Source organism: Lissotriton vulgaris, chromosome 6 (genome assembly GCF_964263255.1).
Source record: "Lissotriton vulgaris chromosome 6, aLisVul1.2, whole genome shotgun sequence".
NCBI classification, from domain to species: Eukaryota; Metazoa; Chordata; class Amphibia; order Caudata; family Salamandridae; genus Lissotriton; species Lissotriton vulgaris.
Genome location: NC_141694.1, coordinates 773,924,315 through 773,947,216, shown reverse-complemented (window position 1 = coordinate 773,947,216; position 22,902 = coordinate 773,924,315). Strand labels below are relative to the sequence as shown.

Here is a 22,902-nt window from a genome sequence, read left to right as displayed (position 1 = left end):
ACATTCCTCGAGATATTCCGTTTAATAATGTTTTTACAAGTCTTTACGGTGTAATGGGGAGAAGAGTTTAACCACTCTTGTTTCATTTGTGCTATGTTTTAGTGCCTTGACTCATTTATTAGGTACCACAAGAGTTCGAAGTCCTTAATCAGACCATGAGCGTAAGTCTTCATTTGGCATTAGCTCTTCGTTGTGGCCATCTATTTAATTCCCTGCCATTAGTACCGTAATACAAAGCTTGCACACTGACAGCGGCTGCCACCTCTTCTCAATACTATAATAGTTACTTGCTGTGGCCTCACTTGTTGACCTGACTAGCACCTACATGTCATTAGTATCCTTCTGCAACAGTATGATTTGGAAAAGTGCACCACTTTCCTTTGACTATTTGCAGTGGTAATATACGCGCCCTATGGTTTTGTTGAAACACTCGGACCCATGCTGGTTTGCCTACCGAATCACCAATCTGGTAAGCATGTGTGCATCTATAAGCGGGAAGGGCCGGCGCAATGTGCGTCTCACAAGTGCTCTGATTTTTCTTTTAGACCACAACCTGCTGGTGTAGGTCCCCCAACCCCTCACATTTGGATTCAATCCAGATCCCCATCTACTCATTCATTGGTAAGCGCTAAATCATGTTAGCATTACTCTATTTAGCTCATGGATAGTTTGGACACATCTGAATCCTTATTACGTATTATTCAACAGGCTGTCAACAATTGCTTCCCCACCCCCAGTCCTGATGAAGGCTCACCTCTGATGCATAATTAGCTGTGCTTCCTCCCAGGCTCCAAGCATCAACGTTGCAGTCACACTTGTCCATGCAGCTTCCATGACCCTACTATAAAGTCACATTTTGGTCTAGGATTTATAGCACTTTTTCACTTATCACCATAATTCACTTTTCTAGCACGTTATTCATGTAATCGTAGTATATTGTATTGCCTCATTCACAGCCATATGAATTGACGTTTAAATATCATATACATACAATACAATCGTCATTTTTTGACAAACAATTTTTCTTCTGTGGTGTGTTCTATTTATCCTAATTTGGTTCTTGAAAAGTTTGGTTGAACTATCTCCGACAAATCCTACAGGAAGTCCGTAATGTTTGCGATTAAAAAATATATTATATATTAGTTACATTGAGGAAAGGAATTGTCACACTCCCGACAGAACCACTTATTTAACCCCTTCCATGCTGGTGACGAACCCCAGCCGTCATGCACTACGGTGCTCGTGTGCTGATGACGGCTGGGGTTCGTCATGGCCCGCCCGTGTTCGGCCGGCGGCCGCACACGGGAAAAATCGCGGCCGCATCGAAGGGGTTAATATTATTCCAAGCTACTCCAACACCTGGTTGATAGCAAGCTGACTGACCCCAGGAAGCTTGCTGAGAATGCAGATCTCTGGGTCAGCACCAGAGTGTCCAAGAAGGTATCTGGGGGACTCCCAAAAGGGTGGCCAGGTTTTCCATAAGAAGAAGGGGGAGACAAAAAGAAGGAGTTATCTCAAGTCCCCCAATGTAGTTCACTTGGGAAAGAGTGCCAATCTCAATCTGCCCACCATAAGGAAGGCTTCTCTAACAAGAATCATAACAAGTCTGTCCCATCTTCTATGAACGTTATGAGTATGGGCATTACAAGGGTGATCCCAAGAGCCCAAGGAGGGCATAGCCTCCAACTGGAGGAAGAGCCCAGGATTGGTTAGCATAGTGCTTGTGGAGAAGTTGGGCCCAGTTAGTGAGGGAAGTCAATGAGTTTACTCTAGCGTCCCTGGATGACAAGGAGAAGATGCCCAAAGCCAAAATGCCTTCCAATACCTCAAAGTATAGGCAGTGGGTCCCCATCAATGGGAGGTGGCTCTGTGGGACACAGAAGTCAGTTTGACTAGTATAAGGTGTCATCTGGTGACCTCAGAGCAAGTGATTCTCAATATATTCCACCAGGTTGTAGTAGAAGACAACCCGGAGAGGCACTACCCTGTGGCTCTACTTCTCTTTGAGTAGGTGGGGTCTCTGGTCTTCTGAAAGTTTCTGTGAGCCCCGCTAGGCCTGTCTATAGTCAGCTAGGGAATGAATTGCCTCCAAGTGAAGCCTGACTGATTTTCATGACAAGCTGCTGAGGGTTAAGCATAGGTTAATTTAGTGACTTTGTGTGGTTCACCCGGCAAGGGATTGTGGCTGTTGCTTGACCAGGACTTACATCCTAGTCAACCAACTACCCAATTTATCACAGTTGGTTTATGATGGTTTGCTCCTGGTGTTTTGTGGTTGAACCACTGGTATATCATGGTAGCAGGGTTGTAAATACATAGTTAGTAAATAAATGCACTTTTATCTACTATAATATCCTTTATTACATATTGCATATTTTTTAACTTCAGTGAGGTCACTTTCCATATTACCAACATGGACAAAGATCATCTGAGTCTGAAAGGGCAAATCCTGTCACTTCTGCAAAACCCTAGCATTTTAATAAATTAACGTCAATGTGAGATAGTTGCAGTCTTCTGAGGTGATCTGGCCAACGCTTAAGCAATTTTTAGGAATGCTGGACTGCAAGCGTTAATTAGCAATTTTAGTTAATAATTATTCAAAGGAAAACTATTTCACATATCAGATCAAAAATTAAACAAAAATTTGAGATTGGATTAATGAATTTGCTTTGCAACGCTGTAGGAGAGGCAGAATAAGCAATAATAGAGAAGGGCATGGTGCTATGGCAAATGCAACTGACCTCTTCAGGAAAATACTGCCAGAATCAGATGCATTTGCCAATACAGAAAGATGAGGGGGAATTTGTAGCAAAAGATCTGAAGATATGACTCAATGTTTTTCAACGGTGTGATTAGGAAAATACTTCACAGAAGGCGAGGGAAAGCAGAGGAGGGAAGACTCACTTGTCACCAGGAAAAGCAAATTATGAATTTGTCAGTAAAACCTGGGACTAACAGAAAAAAAGTCTAACAAGTATATTGTGAATGAAAAGGATGCTTTTTGAAAGAGGTAGTAAATCTTAAAAAATAGCAGCCTTTCTTCTGCGGAAGCAAAGAGCCATAAAAACATTCAAAGTACTAATGGCAAGGGAGGTGATTTGCTATAAGAAATGGGGAGAGAGAGGAAGAGTTGGGCAAGCTCATTCAAAAACATGCAAATTGCAATAGAGGCTCTAAAAGGAGAAGAGAACAAATATTTAGTCTTGTTGTAACTCTCATCTTATTCATGTGATCCATAGAGGACCGCTAGTCAAATAACTTTCAGCATGAGGACAGACGTTTTTAAATCATTGACATCCGTTTCAGAAAGTGTATTTTTCATAAAGAATTTGCTGACCTTCTTCAAATGCTAGACCTATGAGTGCATTAAGAGTTCACTGAGCCTGTAAATTGCTAAATCGCAGAATTTGTGACTGCTAATGCCCAGATTTAATTATCAAAGGGGGGTGGATCACTTGTCCTGCTGAACCCGGATTATACGGTATTCGTTGCGTCCCTTGGTAAAACAACCCTCATGTACTCGAGTTGTTCAACGTGAGGTAGCGGTATATCTTGGTTCTCCGCTAAAGCACTCGGGTATCTGCATAATCATAGGGTTTTTTTATATATATGCAGCCTCCACCAGGCGGTTTTAATCCAAGGTTGTGCAGTAGTGTCCAGTGATAAGTGGAAGTGGTGATTGTTAAAATAACTCGAATGCCAGGAGACATTTTATTAATCTGGATTCGGGTTAAAGGTGTAGGAAAATGCTAATGCCCAGATGCATCAAGCATTTTTGGAGTCGCAAACGGTGCGATTCCTTAAAATCGGCCGTTTGCGATTCCAAAAATGCTTTTAGAGATGCATCATTATTTTTTGGTTGAAAATCGCTAATTTTGCGATTTTCTAAAATGCGATTGCATTTAAGGAATCGCAATATTGCGATTCCTTAAATGCAATGCATCATTCTTAAAACATTTGCGATTTTACAAATTGCAAGTGCAAATTACCACGAAGTTGAACCTCGTGGTAATTTGCAAAATTGTTTAAAAATGCACAAAAATGCATTTTTTAAACTGTTAAGTTACAGACACACATGTCCTTAGGACATGTGTGTATGTAACTTACAGGTAAAAGTGCATTTCATGGGTGCAGGAGGGGGTCATTTGGACCCCCCTCTCCACCCTTGAAATGCTTTGTTGAATTCCGATTTCAAATTGCGAATTCGCAATTCCCATTCATTCCTATGGGCATTTCAGCCCATAGGAATGAATGGGAATTGCGAATTCGCAATTTGAAAATCGCATTTAATATGCGATTCGGTAAAAATTGCGATTTTTACCGAATCGCAAAAAAAATGCGAAAAAAATGATGCATACCATTTTGAGATTCCTGATTTGCGATTCGGTAATTTTCGCAAATTAGGAATCGCAAAAAAGTACTTTGATGCATCTGGGCATGAATGTTTTTTTTAAATGTACTAAACCCACTTCACGATTTAGTAAGTTTTTCTCGAATTGCAAAATGTTCTTACGAATTCATGTTAAATCACAATTTGGTAGGAGCATGTTTAAAGTGTCTCTAAGTAATTACGAACCGGTCTTTCCTGAAAAATCATGTTTTAATAGAATATTAAAGGTGCAGCACATTAGTATATTTGACTGCCTTAACAATCCATCCTGTGAAAATGTGCCTGTTGTTTGCATTTAAATGTTAATTTTTTTCTATTTTCACAAAATACACATATCTTTTAATATTATTCTGAAACACTATAATAATGTACTGAAGAAGAAATGATTGGATGAAACAATGAATTGAGGTGTGAGAACTACTCGTCTTCTTCATTAATATCCCAAATAAACATCACGGGTATATCTTTCATCTTCCCTTGAAAGATCTTGTCAAATCTTTCATTCTGTGCGACGGTCATAACGTTTTTCCAGTCGCCGATGGTTCCTAAAAATAAATGCGGCAAAAGCAGTGACATTGGTGAGGCATTTTCACGACTGCGCAACAGGATGCACATTGTAAAACAATTATAGCGTTGCATAATTATACTATAACATTAAATCATACGTTTTCAAGGTATGTTAAAGTGTTTTACAATCCGTGTCAAGGTGACAGATGTAGTATTTCACCTAGTGACTACTACGAATGAATAAGAGGGCGAGCATATCATGGGAATCCTCAAGTTATTCTCCAAAATACTACAATCAGGAGTTTCCACCTTCCACCTGAGTTACTGATGCTCCTGTTGTGGGGATGGGGTAAGTGAGAGGGGGGGGGCTATTCTCAGTCTTCGCTTTCTCTTCTTCAATTTAAAAAAATACAACAAGCTTCATGAGCTAAAAAAGACGAAGCTGCCAAAACGCTGCACCGTCCCTCATACCAAGCTCTGCAACCTGCATTCTTCCACGACAAGCACATGTCTACAAAGGTTAAAGGAAAAATTGCAGAGCAAATATAGTATAGAACATCACACCAAACACTATTTCCATATAACTGTTTACCCACGCTAGCAACGCTTGGTACAGAGAATACTCAACAACTTTCCAGGATAGCCTAGTCCCACTGAGATGCAATATGTTTATTTTGAAACCGAAAAAAGGACCCCTGAGAGACTAATGGGGGGTGCAAAATGAATTCTGCTTACGCCACAATAGTTTTTCAAATCAATAATGAGTCCCTCGTATGATATATTGCAATACAAAAATGCTGAGCCTAGCAAACAATAAAATATACATTATCATTTTTATTAATTTCCACAAAGTTGAACTTATGTGAAATACATTTTTAATTGATCATATAGCTGATATATATAAATATACAATTTTTAACCTTTGTCCCGTATATTGTAAAGGACCCACTTTCCCAACTTCAATCCCATTATAGAAAATCATACAAATTCACGGATCCTTCAACTGTCTCATTCTTTCATACCTCATTCATACCCCTAATATCCCACATCTCTCATCCAATTAAAACCAACAGAAAACAATGCACTTCCTAAAACCAATAGATCACACAATACGAATCCTGTTCAGTTAAACTTCAGACCGTCTTTTTTAACATGTACGTATTCATTATTCCACAAATTGATCCCTTGATAGTACTTCAAGGACAATTACAATAATTCATCTCCAAGAATAGACTGGATTTATACCTCAATTTAGGTTCCCAACTTGTGCCGATGTCAATGTTCCCTCTAATTATTTTTCTCTGTGTGCGTCATCAGAATTTTCTCAGCTGTGTGCGGAACTAGAACCATAGGTAGGAGTGTATTTTTTAGGGCAATACCTCCATGATCGACAACCTTGAAATGGGCGGTAGATCTGGTTCTATGAAGTTGCCAAGATTCTTAAAGGGATTCATTATTTTTTGGTGTTGCTTTTTAGATCTGGTGTTTTATCAAAACATATCTATCAATATATACTTACTTACTTACTGGGACTTTCAGTCAGTGCTATTCATTCATTAGGGTTGTTATAATGCTTTTCACATTATTCTTCAGCTCACTACAGCATGCTGCAACGTGCAAATGGGTCGCTATATCAGTCCTTGGCTGCTTTGTCTGTGAGCAACAGCATTCTGCCAAAGGGAAATGGTGCCGCCCATCCAGAAAAAGCTCCTCTTCTTCTGTGCTTTGAACTATTTGAACTAGGCACATGCACATGTGTAGGCGGCCAACTTTCAATGGTTTTTGTAAAACGTTATTAATGCAAATAGTTTGAATACCTCTGTGTTTAAATATTTTAAATGGATTTTGTAATTATGCTTTCCAAAAAAACAATATAAAAAGCAAGTTTGATGTCTGGGTGTGTGATTTGGTGCAAAGTGTACCAACTATGAAGGAGAGAAAAATAGTGCCATATCTTAGTAGATAAGGAGCTGTGGGGCATATTACCAAGCAATAGCGATAATTATCGCTATTGCTTGGTAAGAGACAAAAATTTACAGCTGAGCTGCGGCGATTTTTACCGCAAATAAACCTTGGTATTACCAAGGTTTATCGCAAATGCGATAAAAATCGCCGCAATGCATGAATATCGCTGAAAAGTCAGCGATATTCTTGCATTACCGAGCTAATGCTCTTAGCCATGTTATCCACCTCCCATTGGATAACATGGATAAGAACTGCTCAGGGCAGGTGTTAGCTTTTGGAGATATTCGCGCTTAGCGCGAATATCTCCAAAAGTTGGTAATAGGAGATAGCGATGTTAGCGACTGTTTTCAGTCTCTAACATCTTGGCACGCCCACTTTGCATGTCATTAGTGATAAATATCACTGACATGCAAAGTGGGGCCCAAGATGGTCGCTATCTCCTACTAGCTGCCGCTAACTGGTGTTAGCGACAGCTAGGTAATAGGGAGATAATTTTATCTCCGCTTTTTTGGCTTTTAAAGCCAAAAAAGCGGAGATAAACCCCCTTGATAATATGCCCCTGTGTTTCTCTGACCCTTTGATGCAACGCTGCACAGCAACTTAAGTTCCACACTGCTTTGCTCCTAAACTTTGTAAATCTGCTCCTTTGCCTTTACCTTGACCTCAGACCTTGTCATCATGCAGAGACTGCCAGAGGTGAAATACATGTGCACACAGCAAGTATCGCCTTACGGCTGTGCGTCACTGACTTTTTTTTACATTTGTCTCTACTGCCATCAATACAAAGCAAATTCAGACACATAATGCTGACAGAAGTGTGCACACACACACATGTAATGCAGAAGGATTCAGACCTGGGCAGCTTTACACAGTGCATCCACAAAGATTTCCAAAGGCAAACAAGCTGATATAAACTTAATGTCTTTTATTAATGCTGTTAGAACTGGGGGTCTCTAGTTGGGAATGGTTTGCACCTTTGTCAAAATAGGGACCCTTGCTTCTAGTCAGGCTACACTCCTAAAATACGCCATGCTCAACCCTGTGCTAGCTTGGCACGAGCAGGACGGCTTATCTCAGAGGCAGTGTGTAAAGCATTTGTGAACACATAGAGAAGACAGTGAAAACACTACAGATGGACACCACACAGGTTTTATAAAAATAAGTATTCTTTATATAGACTTAACACAAGACCCAAATGACAAGAATCCACAATACAGTATTAGAAAAATAACTTGTAGATGGTAGATGTCATGTTGATGACATGTTTGATGACAAGTTGATGACATGTTTCTCACAAAGTACCTTTGAATGTGTAACGCAAGATAAACAAAAGGTTAGCAGGGAGAATGATGGGTCGGTTCCTTGCTTCGGGGGAGGCGATGCGTCTGTTCCTCAGTGATTGTAGAAAGTAGGCGATGCGTCTGTTCCTTATCGGAGAGGAGGTGGTGCATCAATTTCGTGTTGCGTTCCGGGTACGATGCAACCAGATGGCTCTTTGATACGACAATCCTGTGCCATGCAACAAGATGGCATCTTTTATGCAGTGCGATGACATGAAGGTGATGCATGCACACCTGATGGCCGTGCGGCGAACTCTGGAACTTATGAGCCACGACAGGCCCTGCAACACGCTTCTCTGGTGATGCGATGGAGACCCTTGCGGTGGCAACACGCTTCTCCAGTGATCCAACGACAAACAGCTGCGACAGAGACACGCTTCTCTGGTGATGCCTCGGCGACCCTTGCGGTGGCAACATGCTTCTCCTGTGATGCGACGGCAACAGCTGCGCATGTGACACGTTTCTTCTAGTTGAGGCACGCTTCCAGCTACCAACAATACGCAGGATTCGGAAGACAGAATTCCTTGCAAGGAAATACGGGGGGAGCTGGTGGTGAAGTCTTGTATCCCTGAGACTTCAGCAGAAGGCAAGCACTATTCAAGTGTTTGGAGATTCTTCTTCAAGATGATGAAAGTTAAATAAAAGTTCCTTCTCCTTTCCTTGGCAAATAAGTAATCACTGCAGGCAAACACCAGAAAATAGGACAATGGCACAGGGGCAGTCAAATCCTTCAGCTTCTTTTAGTTCCTCTCCTAGGCAAAGGTTGTCTTGATTCCCAGAAGTGGGAACTGGGCCCCAATATTTATACTTGTAAATCCTTTGTCCTCTGAAGGCAGTGGGGGCCTGGCTAAAACCAGTTCTGTGCAGCTTCTTGGCAGGAGGTGGAGACAGAATTGGTGAAAGCATATCTGGCCCAGGTAGCTGAAAGGAAATCTCCTCCGCCTACTCTCTATTCTATGAGGGTTCAGGGGAGTGAAAGGAAATCTCCCCCCACTCTCTATTCAAAGAAGATCCTATTCAGCCCAGCCCTGACTCATCAGACTGCTGGAGCCCAAGCCCTCCTGTCACTCACAAACCAGACATGCAATACACAACCTGCACCCAATGGGTCAGCTCAGGCAGGTCCCCCAGTTCAGTCACCTGCTTCCCTGTTGGTTCCAGGGCAACCCCCCTCAAGGTCTGCTCCTCCTGGACCGTGGGAATGGTGGGGAAAAGTTTCCCCTGCCCCGGCCTCTTCTCCTAAAGGCAGGCACCTGGGCCACTCTTTCCGGCTCCAGGTCCTCTTAAAAACCCTTACTGGCTGTCATGGTGGACCGAGGGGTAACACTCCCACTCAGGCAGACCCAACATCTCCAAATGAGCACTTTGCTCCACCTTAGCCCAAGAGGAGCTCTCCAAATCGTTACCCAACAGATAGTCAGCAGGCATGGCTGACCTCACAGCTGCCTGGAGAGTACATGAGACCCCCCCCCCACACTCAAAGGGAACCTGAGCTGGTATACACCCGTTACAACGCATCTTTTACTCCGCACTACCATTACAACGCGACTTTTACTCCGCATACCATTACAACTAATTGCGCTGGGGGGCGCTCTAGGATAGGGAATAAGTATAATTTACTATCCAACACCTTCCCTAGGGTCCACGGGGACTGGAGTTAGAATAGTAAATTATACTTACCACTATCCAGCACCTCAAAGCGCTATGCGTTGTAATGGTATGCGTTGTAAAAGTCGCGTTGTAACGGTATGCGGAGTAAAAGTATGCGGAGTAACGTCATACATCCACCTGAGCTACCTTGCTGTGGCTCTCTGTGTTGTCCACGGCAACAACCGGGTAAAATGCATTGGGGACCACCTGCTCTTCAGACACCAGCCGACAACTGACAGCTGTCACACTTGCTCTGGTGTCTCTGGAGCCTCCACTCTATTGCCATTGATGGTCACCCACTGCCTGTATTTTTTAGTGCTATCAGGTAACTGGGTCCTAGGGACCACCTTACAATCTCCTAAAGAGACAAGGGACATTTCTGCGAGACCCCACCCACCTTGGGCACCCATCTCCTCCCACCCAGGGCCACACTGGCCATCTGACAGGGTGGTGCACAGGGTGGTACATTAGGATAACTCTGGGGACACTTGGGATCATACCAACAGTGTCCCACTAGACCACACTTAAAATATGTAGGAGGGCCCCTGCAAACAGGTTTACCTGTCGGCCCTCTGGCTTCTCCTCAGGGTAAGGCTGGGAACCCTTTCCTTGGTTCCCTTGAGAAGTACTTTGGGGCCCTTTCTGGAACGCCCTCTGTTTACCCTTGTCCCCCAAACTCTTCTGCTGGGGACCCTGCCCACTTTTGGCAAAGTATCCCACATGACCCTTGTGGACCCGGGTACTGACCCAGTGGTCCGCCTCCTCAGCAAGCTTCCTAGGGTTAGTTAGCTTGCTATCAATAAGGTGCTAGCATAGCTCTAGAAAACAATTACCATACAAGTGCTCCCATGAAAACAAATCATAGAGCTCCTCAAATGTACTCACTTTGCTACCCTTCACCCAACCATCCATAGCTCTGCAAAAGAAAGACACATATTCTACCCAGGTAGTTGCCGCCAGCTTCTTACAATTTCTTAACCTCTGTCTACAGAATTCTGGGTTCAATCCATACCTGGTCATCAGGGCTTCCTTCATGTGGACATAAAGCATCCTATTCTCACTGGGCAGATCTAACAAAGTATCCCTCCCATCAATAACAAAGTGACCCCACATACCTGCTTCCCAATCCTTCTCAGGGACCCGTTGCCATTTCATAGGTTGAAAACCACTGCCCAATATCTTCATGCTTATGAAATTCCTTGATGACATCTCTAGAGAAATATACTCTTCCTTCTGCCGGCAAGGATGGTGCGCTGCTACAGGAGAGATTAATTTCTTAGCTTTTATTTCCGACTCCCTCAACATTCTCTCATGTTCTACTCTCATTCGCTCCCTTTTCAACGCTAACTTGTTATTTTCAAACCCCAGCTTCTTATCCTCTAGGTCCTTTTGACCTGCCATCCTGAGCTTGGTCAGCTCCATTTTATGCCCTCTATTTCTCTCCCTGTCCTCCTGCTCTCCAGGGGACAGACCCTTGGAAGAAACACTGCTGCCTGGCGGGGAACGTTCTCTCTTCCCGGCAGGATGCAATTGCCCCTCTAGCTGCCCATCTGTATCCTTGGCCTCTTCCACATGCTCTGGGGCATATCTAGCTTCCCATCAGGCCCTCAGCGCCTTTTGGAACTCATCCTTTTTGGTGAGGCCTGGAGTAGCAACTTTAAATGTTCTACAGAAGGATTTCACAGTGTAGGTATCCAACCTATGTTCCTCAAAATCTAGATCCATAGATGCGTTGGATGCTGTTTTGCTCATGGCAATAAGAATTGGCAGTTTTTAGTAAAAATAACAGTTCCAAGAGAGAAAAGAAAAAAATTCTACCAAAATGTATGTGGTTGCGTGTGGTCAGCACTCACTAGTAGTGTACACCAATCACTGTATATGAGTCACAAATGCAATTCCAGAATTCCCACCGCTGCCACTAGTGTTGATTTGATATGATTGATTTGATTTGATGTGATTGATTTGCTCTGGTGATTTGTAAAGCGCTCAAATGCCCGAGGGCGTCTTGCGCTGTCATAGCTCGAAACTGCTGCTGATGTATCTGGTGCACCCCCTGGCTAGGCTGAGAAAAGCCAGGTCTTTAAGTTCTTTCGGAAGTGTTAGAACTGGGGGTCTCTAGTTGGCAAAGGTTTGCACCTTTGTCCAAATAGGGACCCTTGCTTCTAGTCAGGGTAAGGAAGCTACACTCCTAAAATAACCCCTGCTCAACACTGTGGTAGCTTGGCACGAGCAGGAAGGCAAATCTCAGAGGCAGTGTGTAAAGCATTTGTGATCACATACAGTAATACAGTGAAAACACTACAGATGGACACCACACAAGTTTTATAAAAATAAATATTCTTTATATAGACTTAACACAAGACCCTATCAACAAAAATCCACAATACAGTATTAGAAAAATAACTTTAAGATGGTAGAAATAGCTTAATTCAAAGTTGATGGTAAAGTGATAATATTAATAATAATAATAATAATAATAATAATAATAATAATAATAATAATAATAATAATAACTTTATTGGGATATAAAATATCCATAAAAGTACACATCAGCAAGATTCCAGCAACAGTACAAGGTAATATAAACGAGCAAGACATGAAAACAGTGAGTAGATAAAAACTTCCAAGTTGCATTAGAGAACTTCTGTAGCATACATATGTTAGAAAAAGGCAAGATATGCTCAACAACAGTGTCATCAATGGAATTTAGACGAAAAAGGTTTGTAGGCATGACGATAACAATGTTGTGCTAATGGATACAGTCAAGTATACAACAACTAGCAGAAGTTTATAGTAAAGTGCGGTCAGATGTAAACAATTTTAGCAGCATACAATAAAGTGCAGTTTGGTGAAGACTGTATTCCTTAAAGTAAAAACGCTGACTCGCCCTTTCGGTTATTGAGTGAAATTGCGATATGCATGGCGTATAAAAGTTATAAAGCCTATGTTTAAAACTGTATTTTCTGGATTCAGAGCTGCAATTAATGCCTGTCTGCAGGTCCGGGTTCCCAGCCTGTTCCACTCAATTTTCAGTTTTCGTCTGCGGTGTGGCATAAAAGTGGGGCAAAGACAGACTACATACTATAAAGTTTCAGCCGTCTTACCACACCCCCTGCACAATAAATCCTCTGACGTTCGACGCCAAGAGGGTAAATCCTTTAAAAATTGCCAGTCACCCAATCTAAGAGCCATGAAGCTACGTTTTAAGTGCAAGGTGTAAGTGCAGGACAGATAAGCGAGGGGAGTGGCCAGCCCATAAGAATTCATTATTGCCCATGCAAGTTTGCGCTTAGCAAAGTGAGCTTTATCAGCAAATAGGGACCTCATTCGAATACGTTTCTTAATACTGATTTTAAAAACTGCCTTGCTGGGGCTGAGATCCCATAGTTTGCCCACGGACATTTGGTTGACTGCATCCTTAAAAAAACAGCCAAAAGAGCCACCTGTTTTTTTCTGTGAAATATCTAACCAGAGTAGTGACTCCAATGTACCTGGAACTGCTTGTCTTAGTTTATGGCACAGATTCAGATACGAGCCTGTATTTGAAAATTCATAATTTAATAGGTCCAGTTCTAGTCTGATCTGCGCTGCAGAAGCGGATTTTGGGATGTGGAGGGTTTTTTGTATTTGGTCAGGTGTTGATTTAGATTGGCATTTAGTTTTCCCCTAAAAATGTCAATGCCGTACAACAGAGTTGGCCCAATGTTTGCTCTCATGACTTCCAGTAGTGGTGATAAACTCGGACCGGACAGTTTTTTTGTGACGTTAGAAAAGGTCACCTGAAGGATCATGGCTTTTATTGCTATTTCGCTGCATTGTTTAGTAAAAGAACCCCTGGAGCCAAAATTGACCCCTAAATATTTATATGTTTTTCCAATTGTGAGGTTCATCTTATTATATATCCATCCAACCCAGAGGTTGCGTTTTCTACCATAGCTAACCACTTGGGTTTTCTATAGGTTTACCTCTAAAGAATTCATGGTGGTGTAACTGTGTAGTTTGTTTAGAAGCCTTTGCAGTCCTACTTGGGTGAGACTGAAAAGGACCAAGTCATCTGCTTATAAAAGGTTACTTATTGACTCGCCACCGATCTTGGGTGGGTGGCTGTTTATTTTCTCTAGGGTAGTTAGTAAGTCTGCTATAAACAAATTAAAAAGTAGTGGGGCCAGCACACATCCCTGTTTGACACCTTTGGTTGTCATGATTTTCCGAGAGAGATGTGTGCCAGTCCCCAACTTCACTTGTATCCATGTGCCTGAGTGCAATTGGATAATGGCCTCCAGAAGTTTGGCTGGGATCCTCCATTTTTTTAGCTTTACACAAAGAGCAGTCCTGGGGACCCGATCAAAGGCGGCTTTGAAATCTACAAAGCAGCAGATAACAGCCCTAGATGTAGTAAGTGCTTTGTCAATAATTAGACAATGTTAGTAGATTGGTCATGGTGCCAGAATTTGCAGTGAAGCCGGTTTGGTTCCTTGGGATCAGGTTGTTCAGCTCTGCCCAGGTTCTCAGCTCCTCCTTTAAAATGCCTACGTAGTGTTTTGCCTCGATGTCTAAAAGGGCGATTAATCTGTAATTACTTGGAGAGGCATGAGAACCTGACTTGTAAATCGGATGGATTATCGCACCCCTCCGGTATGGTTGAGTTACTTAATGCACAGTTAAAGAGATTGGTTAGGTATCCCGACCAAAGGGTTATATTTGTTTTGAATAGGATCTGTGGAAGGCCATTTGGGCCAGTTACTCCATCTGATCTTGCTTTGAGTAGCACTTTGGTGACCTTTTCTTCGGAAATCTTCAAATCTTCCCTTGGAGATTCCAGAGATTGAGTGGGGCTGCTCCAGCTCTTACTAGGGCTTACTTTTGTCGAGTTGAAGACACATATGTCTGTGGTGGCGATTCCCTCTGTGGCACTAAAGTGGTTGTCAAGAAGGCAGCCCAATCAGCTTCTGAAATGTTTGCGCTCCCAAAGGAGGGCGAACTAGAGTTTTGACGATGGATTAGGGCCCAAAAGTTTCTTGAGTTGCGATTTTTGCTCTCCCATAATAGTTTACACCAGAATTGGTCTAGGTGAAGTTGGTTGTCTTTTTGTTGGGCCACCCTGAATGTCTTTTGGGCAATTTTGTACATATTCAGGAGGTCACTGCTCTCTGGAAATTTCTTGAAGGAGCGCAAAGCATTATTTCTCTTTTTTTTCAATGCCATGGTTTGGGTTGCGATGGAAGACTGAGAGCTGGTAGAAGCCTTATGGGAGTGCTGTTTATATGGAAAAAGGCGTATTAGATGGGAGCAAAAGATGGACCATGAGACAGTGGGAGAGGCCGCCAGGACAGTGCCACCTGTCGTAAAGAGCACACATTCCTTCATTGCGTTTGTGGAAATGTCATCGCTCCATCTGAGTCGTTTTAGATTTTCAGTATAAGTTCCTATGCATGTTGATGAGGCAATATTGTGATAGGTTGGCTTTACATTAAGAGTGACAACTTGTGGGCGATGGTCGCTTTCCGATCGAGGATGAATGCTGTAGTTACCCAAGTGTTGGAGCAGGGCTAAGTTACAGATGGTATAGTCGAGATATGATTGTTTGCGACCATTTGTCCAGGTGTCTTTCATAGATCTGCCATTCATTACCAAAAAGCAGGCACTAAAAAGTTGCAACACGCAGAGCTCTCCTAGGCCACAATATGCTTGGTTTGATGGTTTAGACTGTGCCTCTATTTCTGTTGATGTAAATGGAAAAAGCCCTTCAAAATCAGCGGGGTTTCCCTGAAAAAGATTAGTGTTGTAGTCTCCAGTGATCATGCTATCTGAATCCGGATAATCCGCAGCCAGGTCACACACAATTTTGATTAAGCGTATTAAATGCTCCTTTTTCGAACGCGTACTTGGATTGATGTAAATATTTAGTAGAAGAAGCGATCGGTGTTTGCTCCATAAGCTAATTTTTACTCCGTGTAGCCAATGCTCCTCAAAATTCAATAGCTCAATCGGGCCTTTTAAAATATTTGAGACGTAGATTGACAGACCACCTTTGGGGTGGCCGTAAATACAGTCTCTAGTTGCAGGTTTCCAATATTCTATAAAGTCAGTTGCTGGGCAGTTTAGAGTAGCCCATGTTTCTTGAAGGGCTATTAAGTCGTGCCCAAATATGAAATTGTGCGTCTCCAAGATGGTAATTTTCTGGTGGAGACCACTGATGTTCCATGAGCACAGTGTAAAAGACGGCTGCGACTCGGGGTTTAAACAGTTTGTAGGGGGGGATACTTGGAGACTTGGTTGAACCAACTCATTGCAGTTTAGGTGTGCAAGGTGATATCCTAGTGGTCAATCTGATTTTTTCCGAGACAGGGCGGCCGGCAGCCACCCCCTATCTGTTTTTTTTTCAGTGATACAGGCTTTGGCCCATGGGTTTTCAGTCGATTGAGATGTGCCTAAGGCATTTTTTAGGATTGAGTATGGCCTATTTTTAACACCAGTTGCTCTTGTTGGGGTGACTGGGGGCTGTAATAGTACTGTGGGATAGCCTGGGGTAGAGTAAGGGTAGATTTTAATTCCCCATTGCTGAAAGGTGTCCTTTTGGGCTAAGAGTGCTCGTGCCCGTATGTCAGATCTAAATGTCACCAGGGTAGCCTCAGAGGATTGACATCCTCTTGGTGGCAGGAATTCAATGGACTCTATTTCATTGGATACCAGTGCCTCAAAACCCGGGGCACCGTTAACTAATTTAATTATGTTTGATCTATTGAGGATGTTGGGCCGTCCTTTTGATGTATATTCAGGAACAAGGAGTATTTTGGAGTGTTGTAAGTGATATTTGTCACTCTGAGTGCTAGGGCTTAAGTTAGGCAGAGTGGGTTTAACATTTAAGGAGCCTAAGTCTGATTCCTGATAGTGTTGAGATGGATCTCGTAAACCTTGGCTGGGTGTCTGGGTATCTGTAGGTACAATTAAGGCATTATTAAAGGTTACTTTTAAGGGGTTGGAAATAGTGTTAAGATTTTCAGAGTGAGGGTGACTCAAAGGGGAGGCTGGTTGGGGTTTGGTTGTCGTATCTGTCGTCCTCCTTGAGGTTAATGCGTTAAGTTTACCCCTTGTTTTTTTGGTGCCAGACTGTGAGTCAAATGCCTCTGTTTCTGCGGGTAAAGCGTTTGGATCCTGATGCCACACAGAAGTGTGTTGACTGGCATTTGAGGCTGGGTTGGCCTTGGGGGGACTTTGAAAGATGCTTGTTGGTGTTGATGGTGGTTGTGAGACGCTTGAGACCTTTTTGTTGTCAGCGGTTGTAAACAATGGGAATAATTTAGGAGGTTCGACTGTTGGGTTTAGTCTTAATTTGTTTCTTTGTTTGCGCTGACGTTTACTTTCTCACTTGCTGCGGGCTGCCAAGGGGACAGGAAATGCTTCGGAGTTGGAAGCTGGAACAGCGACTGATTTGATGGAAGACTCTACCGCGTTGTTGCTGGTAATATGAGGTTCCCCACTCGCTGTCTGAGGACTTAAGGCCGATGATGATACAAAAGCCACAGAGGGTGGAAGGCCTTGGTCTTGGAGGGAGCCTAGGGGGTGGTCGGTCTGATTTGAGGAAGGTCTTGGTTCCCCGCTCACCAAAGACCTAGTTGTTAATGGGGTCAAGGAGTCTACCGAGTCCAAGTTGTGTGTTTGGGGTATATGGAGTAACTGGTCGCGGCATTCCATTACTCGGTCTCCCTTCAGCAGCTTAAATTCATTAATAACAGTGGTTATAAAAGCTGGAAGCGAGGAGAGAGAATCGATGATAGGCGAACAACAGCAGACTGACTGGGCTAATTTTTATGACGATTGCGCTCCTATTATTAGATTATTCAATTTTTCCAGCTTGTTGTCAATCCCTGCTGTGAATAAGGCTAGAGTGTTCAATAAGTCAACCTGCGTATCCAATTTGTCAGAATGATAGTTTAAAGCAGTGACTGTCGATTGGAAAGTTTGGAGTAATTGAGGCCAGATACTAGTTGTTGTAGAGTCGTCAGGGTTTTGCTCGAATTTTCATCTGGGCTTGGGTGATATTTGTGGATTTTTGAAAAAGAAGGACAGGTCTGATAGCAGTTGGTCATTTGGATCAGGTTTTTGTGGAGACTTTGGAAAAACTGTCACTACTGCTGGATGTTAAAATAGTTGTTGTTGAAGTTTGGTTGACTGTGAACTCCCCTCGGGGGATATTGAGCCCAGTGGTGAGCGAGGACTGAATATATCAAAGTTGGACCCTACATCTTTTTGTGTATGAAATTTGGAGAAAATTAAAAGGGAATTTTGTGGTAACGTAGTTGAAAAGTTCTCAGTTTGCAAAGATTGCAGTCGTGGGGTACTAAAATTGTGAACAGGACTCTCGGAGGGTGGTTGGTTAGAACAGGCCTCTTGCTTGCAGATGACTTGAGGGGGAAAAAGCTGACTTGGTGAGGGGTGATGACTTGGTGAAGAATTTTGAGTTGCCCTCATAAAGCACTCCAAAGCGGTGGTCTGGTCATCAGCATCAACTGATGATCCAACGATAAAAACGTCTGGTATCAAAACAGGTTTGTTGTTTGGTGATTGAGACGATTGAGACGGGTGCTATCTTGGCTCAGTGGATTGCTCAGTGGATTGCTGAAGGTCACAAAACTTGATTCCCTCGGAAGCTTGGGGGGATGAAGAGTGCTTCGCTCCCCCGGGTGCTTATTTGAAGTAGTCTAAAAGGGAGGAAGATTTTAAGGCATTCGGGGGTGTTGCGTGAGAAGAAAACATATTGGTGTTAAGTAGCCCGCCGTTAAGTAGGGAATTGCCATCCTTCGGTGTAACCATAGGGGGCAATGGGTTCATGAGGTTGACTGGAGCACCCTCCACGTCTGCCGCCAACTGTTTTGATTTCTTTCGTTTTAATGCAGAAGGTGCTTTTCTTATTTTCCCGGATCTCATCCCTTCCGTTGTTGTCAGAAATTATTCTGGGTCTTGGTCTTGGACTGTAAGTGAGGAACTAGCTCATGTAGACCCTGTGCCGTCCAGTCTATTATTGTCAGCCGTACCAAAGCGAGTGGCCCCAAAGGTCAGGGGGAGACGTGGAGAAATAGCTTAGCCCTGAACCCGGTAACCCAGGAACGCAGAATCTTGTCTTTCCCTGGGCAGCAAGGGCAGTTGGCAGTGGGTGATGCGTGCAGGCACCCCCCGCTCTGTTTGTCCCAGCACAACCCCTCGCCGTTCACTGCCTACAACACCCTATCCTCACTCCTAAGACCTGACACCAGAGGCTGACTCCTGGGCCCCCGCACCAAGTGCGGCCTCCGCAGCTGACAGGCCAAACAAGACCAGGTGAAGGCACAGTGGGGGGGACCGGGTGAGCCGCCACAGGCCAGTTCCCGTCTGGCGGTCGGGCCTGCTGTGATGGCAATCGGTGGTTGGGGGCGGGGGGAGCAGAATCAAGGCTGACCAGGGCAGGGCAAGCAAGCACCCTTGAGCACCAGGCCAGCGGGGAAGGGGGGCGGAGACGGGAGACAGGCGGCAGAGCACGTTACAGGGACTGAGGAACTGGAAGAAGAACCAGAACCAGAACCGAACCGGGGCTGCGCCGGTCAGGTGAGGCTAGAAAGACAGCCCGGACAGGTGACTTGCACGGGCGGCTGAAGGTTGAACCGGAGCCACAAGGACAGAACGGGAGACAGGCGAGGTAATCCAGAGGGCCAAGGTTTTAGTCATGGCCTCAGGTGCCGAGTAAAGGGGGCAAGGTCCAGCACAGTGCTGACTGAGAGTGGACTCAAGTACAGTGAGATTCAGCTGTACCGGGTGTCCGTAGTCCGTAGTCCTAGTCGACTCTTCAGGACAGCAGTCCCTCAGGTGTTCCAATTAGGACTCACTCACTCAAGCCACTTACTCGTCCCCGCCGTCCCCCACCTTCACTGTCTCTCGCAGCCTCCTCCGGCCCTCCTCCGACCTGCACTGCCCCGCCGCAACAGCCGCCGTGACCTACGGCCTGCAGCCACCTGAGCTCTGCTCCTGCTCCGCTCCGCTCTCTGCTCCACCCACAACTCGCGCCACTGCCCGTGTGCGCGCTCACAGCAGCTCGCCCGTGATTCACCTGTGATTCGCTGCCAAACGCGGCAAAAACATGCCTTCTGGTAAAGTGACAGGTTTCTCACAAAGTACCTTTGGATGCATAACGCAAGATAAACAAAAGGTTCACAGGGAGAACGATGCGTAAGTTCCTTGCTTCGGGGAGGCGATGCTTCTGTTCCTCAGTGCTTGCTCAAAGTAGGCTGTGTGTCTGTTCCTTACTGGAGAGGAGATGATGCGACGATCTCGTGTTGCATTCCGGTTACTATGCAACAAGATGGCTCTTCGATGCGATGCGACGATCCCGTGTGATGCGACAAGATGGCGTCTTTGATGTGATCCAACACCGTGAAGGTGATGCACAACACGCTTTTCTAGTGATGCGACAACAAACAGCTGAGACAGAGACACGCTTCTCTGGTGATGCGACGGCAACCTTTGCGGTGGGGACATGCTTCTCCAGTGATGCGAAGGCAACAGCTACGGATGCGATATGCTTCTTCTCCTTGAATCACGCTTCCAGTTCCCAACAATATGCAAGCTTATGCAGACAGAATTCCCAGCAAGGAAATTCAGGGGGGGGCCTTCACACCAACAATGTTGTTTCGTCATCATTCTTTGTTTTGAAAAAAATAAAGAAATTACTGCCTTATCTTCCTCCCTCAGCTGGGAAGACTTTGGTCTCCACCTTAGTCTTCTCAAAAATAGATTATGGGAACGCTCTCTTTCTTCACACCCAGAAGCGTGTCATAACTAAGCTGCAATCCATTCAGAATGCGGCTGCCAGGATTCTTTTAAACATTCCTCGCCGCAAATCTACTACTCATGGCATTCCTCAGCTCCACTGGCTGAGAGTTGAGAGCCGTATACAATTTAAGGCCCTCTGTATTGCATATAAGGCAGTACATGGCATAGGACCCAGGTTCCTGACTGAAGCCTTTCAGCTTTATGTCCCCAGAAGGCAATTAAGATCGGCTAACATCAGTCTCCTCTCTGTGCCACGTACAAGAACGGCCACTTGGGGAGACAGGCGTTTTCTTGTAGCCACACCAAAACTTTGGAATCTTTTGCCACTTGCCATCAAAACTGCCCCTAATCTGATGAGCTTTCGCAGGCTCTTAAAAACATGGTTGTTTAACCAGTAAGAGGATAGCTGAATTTAGTAGCTCCACAGCGCCGAGACACCTCAGGGTATTTGTTGCGCTATAAAAGTTGCGTAAATAAAATAAATAAATAAATAACGTCTTGTATCCCTAAGACTTCAGCAGGAGGCAAGCACAATTCAAGCCCTTGGAGATTCTACTTGAAGATAATGAAAGTTCAATAAAAGTTCCTTCTTCTTTCCTTGGCAAATAGGTAACCAGGGCCAGACTGGGAATCACAACCGGCCCTGTAAAAGTGCTCGGCCAGCCCCCCCTCCCCACTCGGGGGCATTGGAGGTGCCGCTGAGCTGTTTGACGGGGCCGGTTTTCAGACGATTTTAGTACAGGGCCGATTTTGCAGCTATGCTGCAAAAACAGCCCCCAGGGGCAGATTTCCTGGTGCCCGCTATGGCCAGTCCGGTCCTGTAAGTAACCACTCCAGGCTAACCCCAGAAAATAGTACAATGGCACAGGGACACTCAACCCCTTCAGCTTCTTTTGGTTCCTCTCCTTAGCAAAGGCTCGTCTTGATTCACAGAAGTGATCTAAAGTCTTGGGGTCTGGGCCCCAATATTTATACTAGAAAATCCTTTGTCCTCTGAGGGCAGAGGGTGCCTGTTCCTGGCCAAAACCAGTTCTGTGCAGCTCCCTGGCAGGAGTTGGAGACAGCATTGTTGAAAGCAGACCTGGCCCAGGTAGCTGACAGGAAATCTCCTCCCCCTACTCTCTATTCTATGAGTACTCAGAGGAGTGAAAGGAAATCTCCACCTCCCACTCTCTATTCAGCCAAGGTCCTATTCAGCCCAGGCCTGACTCATCAGACTGCTGGAGCCCAATCCCTCCTGTCACTCCCAAACCAAACATGCAATACACAACCTAGCAGAGGCAGGCTGGATGATTAGGCAAGAAAATACCTACTTTCTAAAAGTGGTATTTTCAAACACAGAATGTAAAAATGTGGTAACTAGGAGAAAATTAGACCTTCGCTATAAGATGTATTTTAACATTCGAGTTCAGGCATACTAAATTCGTTTTTCTACCATGTTCCCTGGGTCAGCTATGATTATAAGATGTTATAATCAAAATGCCCATTCTGGCCTATGGGAACAGGTAGGCTTGCAATAATGGAGTGGTGTGGCTCACTGGTTAGAGGCGGCAGACCTGGGAGCAGAGGACGGCCCGGGACCAGGGTTCGATTCCCGACGCGGCAGGGTCGTGGACCGGGGTTAGCAGACTCGATAATTCTCACCTCGGTGCCTACTCTAACCACGGATCACACTCGGCAACTCTGGGCATTAGCTTGCCTCATCTCCACAACGGCCCCCCACATACGCCGGGGATGACTGCTTTCACCTTGCAAATACCCAGTAGGGACTATCTCACAGGGAAAGCCAGGATGGGTTCCCCAGCAGTCTATTGCGCTGAGGTACTCCTTCGGGAGTTGATTTTAGCGCGTTAGAAACCCACAATTAATTAATAGTGAAAAACGAAATTGGTTGTAATTCACTATCAGGACATGCCGCCCACACCTGGGCATGTCCTACCTTTTACTTACAATGCACACTGCCCTTGGTCCTCCCTTAGGGGTGGCTAACATGTAGAAAAGGGAAGATCTAGGGACTGGTAAGTGGGTGTACTCACCAAGTCGAAATGGCAGTACTAGACTGCACACAGGCTCTGCAATGACAGGCCTGAGACACACTTTACAAGCTGCTCCTGTGGGTGGCACACTCAGTGCTGCAAGCCCACTAGCAGCATTTGATCTGCATGCCCTGGGCACACAGGGTGTACTGTACTAGGGTGTGACAAGTAAATCAAATAAGCCAAACATGAAGTCACTGATCCATTACAA

At 44.5% G+C, this 22,902-nt stretch overlaps 1 protein-coding gene across 2 annotated transcripts in view; it reads right to left on the bottom strand.

The window, feature by feature from the left end:
- Positions 1-4,584: 4,584 nt before the first annotated feature.
- LOC147707967 (amine sulfotransferase-like) overlaps positions 4,585-22,902 on the bottom strand; it is a 281,866-nt gene continuing 263,548 nt past the window's right edge. For both annotated transcript variants that reach the window (XM_086926772.1, XM_086926773.1), the window contains exon 8: positions 4,585-4,935. In XM_086926772.1, coding sequence (XP_086782898.1) covers positions 4,808-4,935 — 128 coding nt within the window. In that variant the 3' untranslated portion in view covers positions 4,585-4,807. The remainder of the gene's footprint in view (positions 4,936-22,902) is intronic.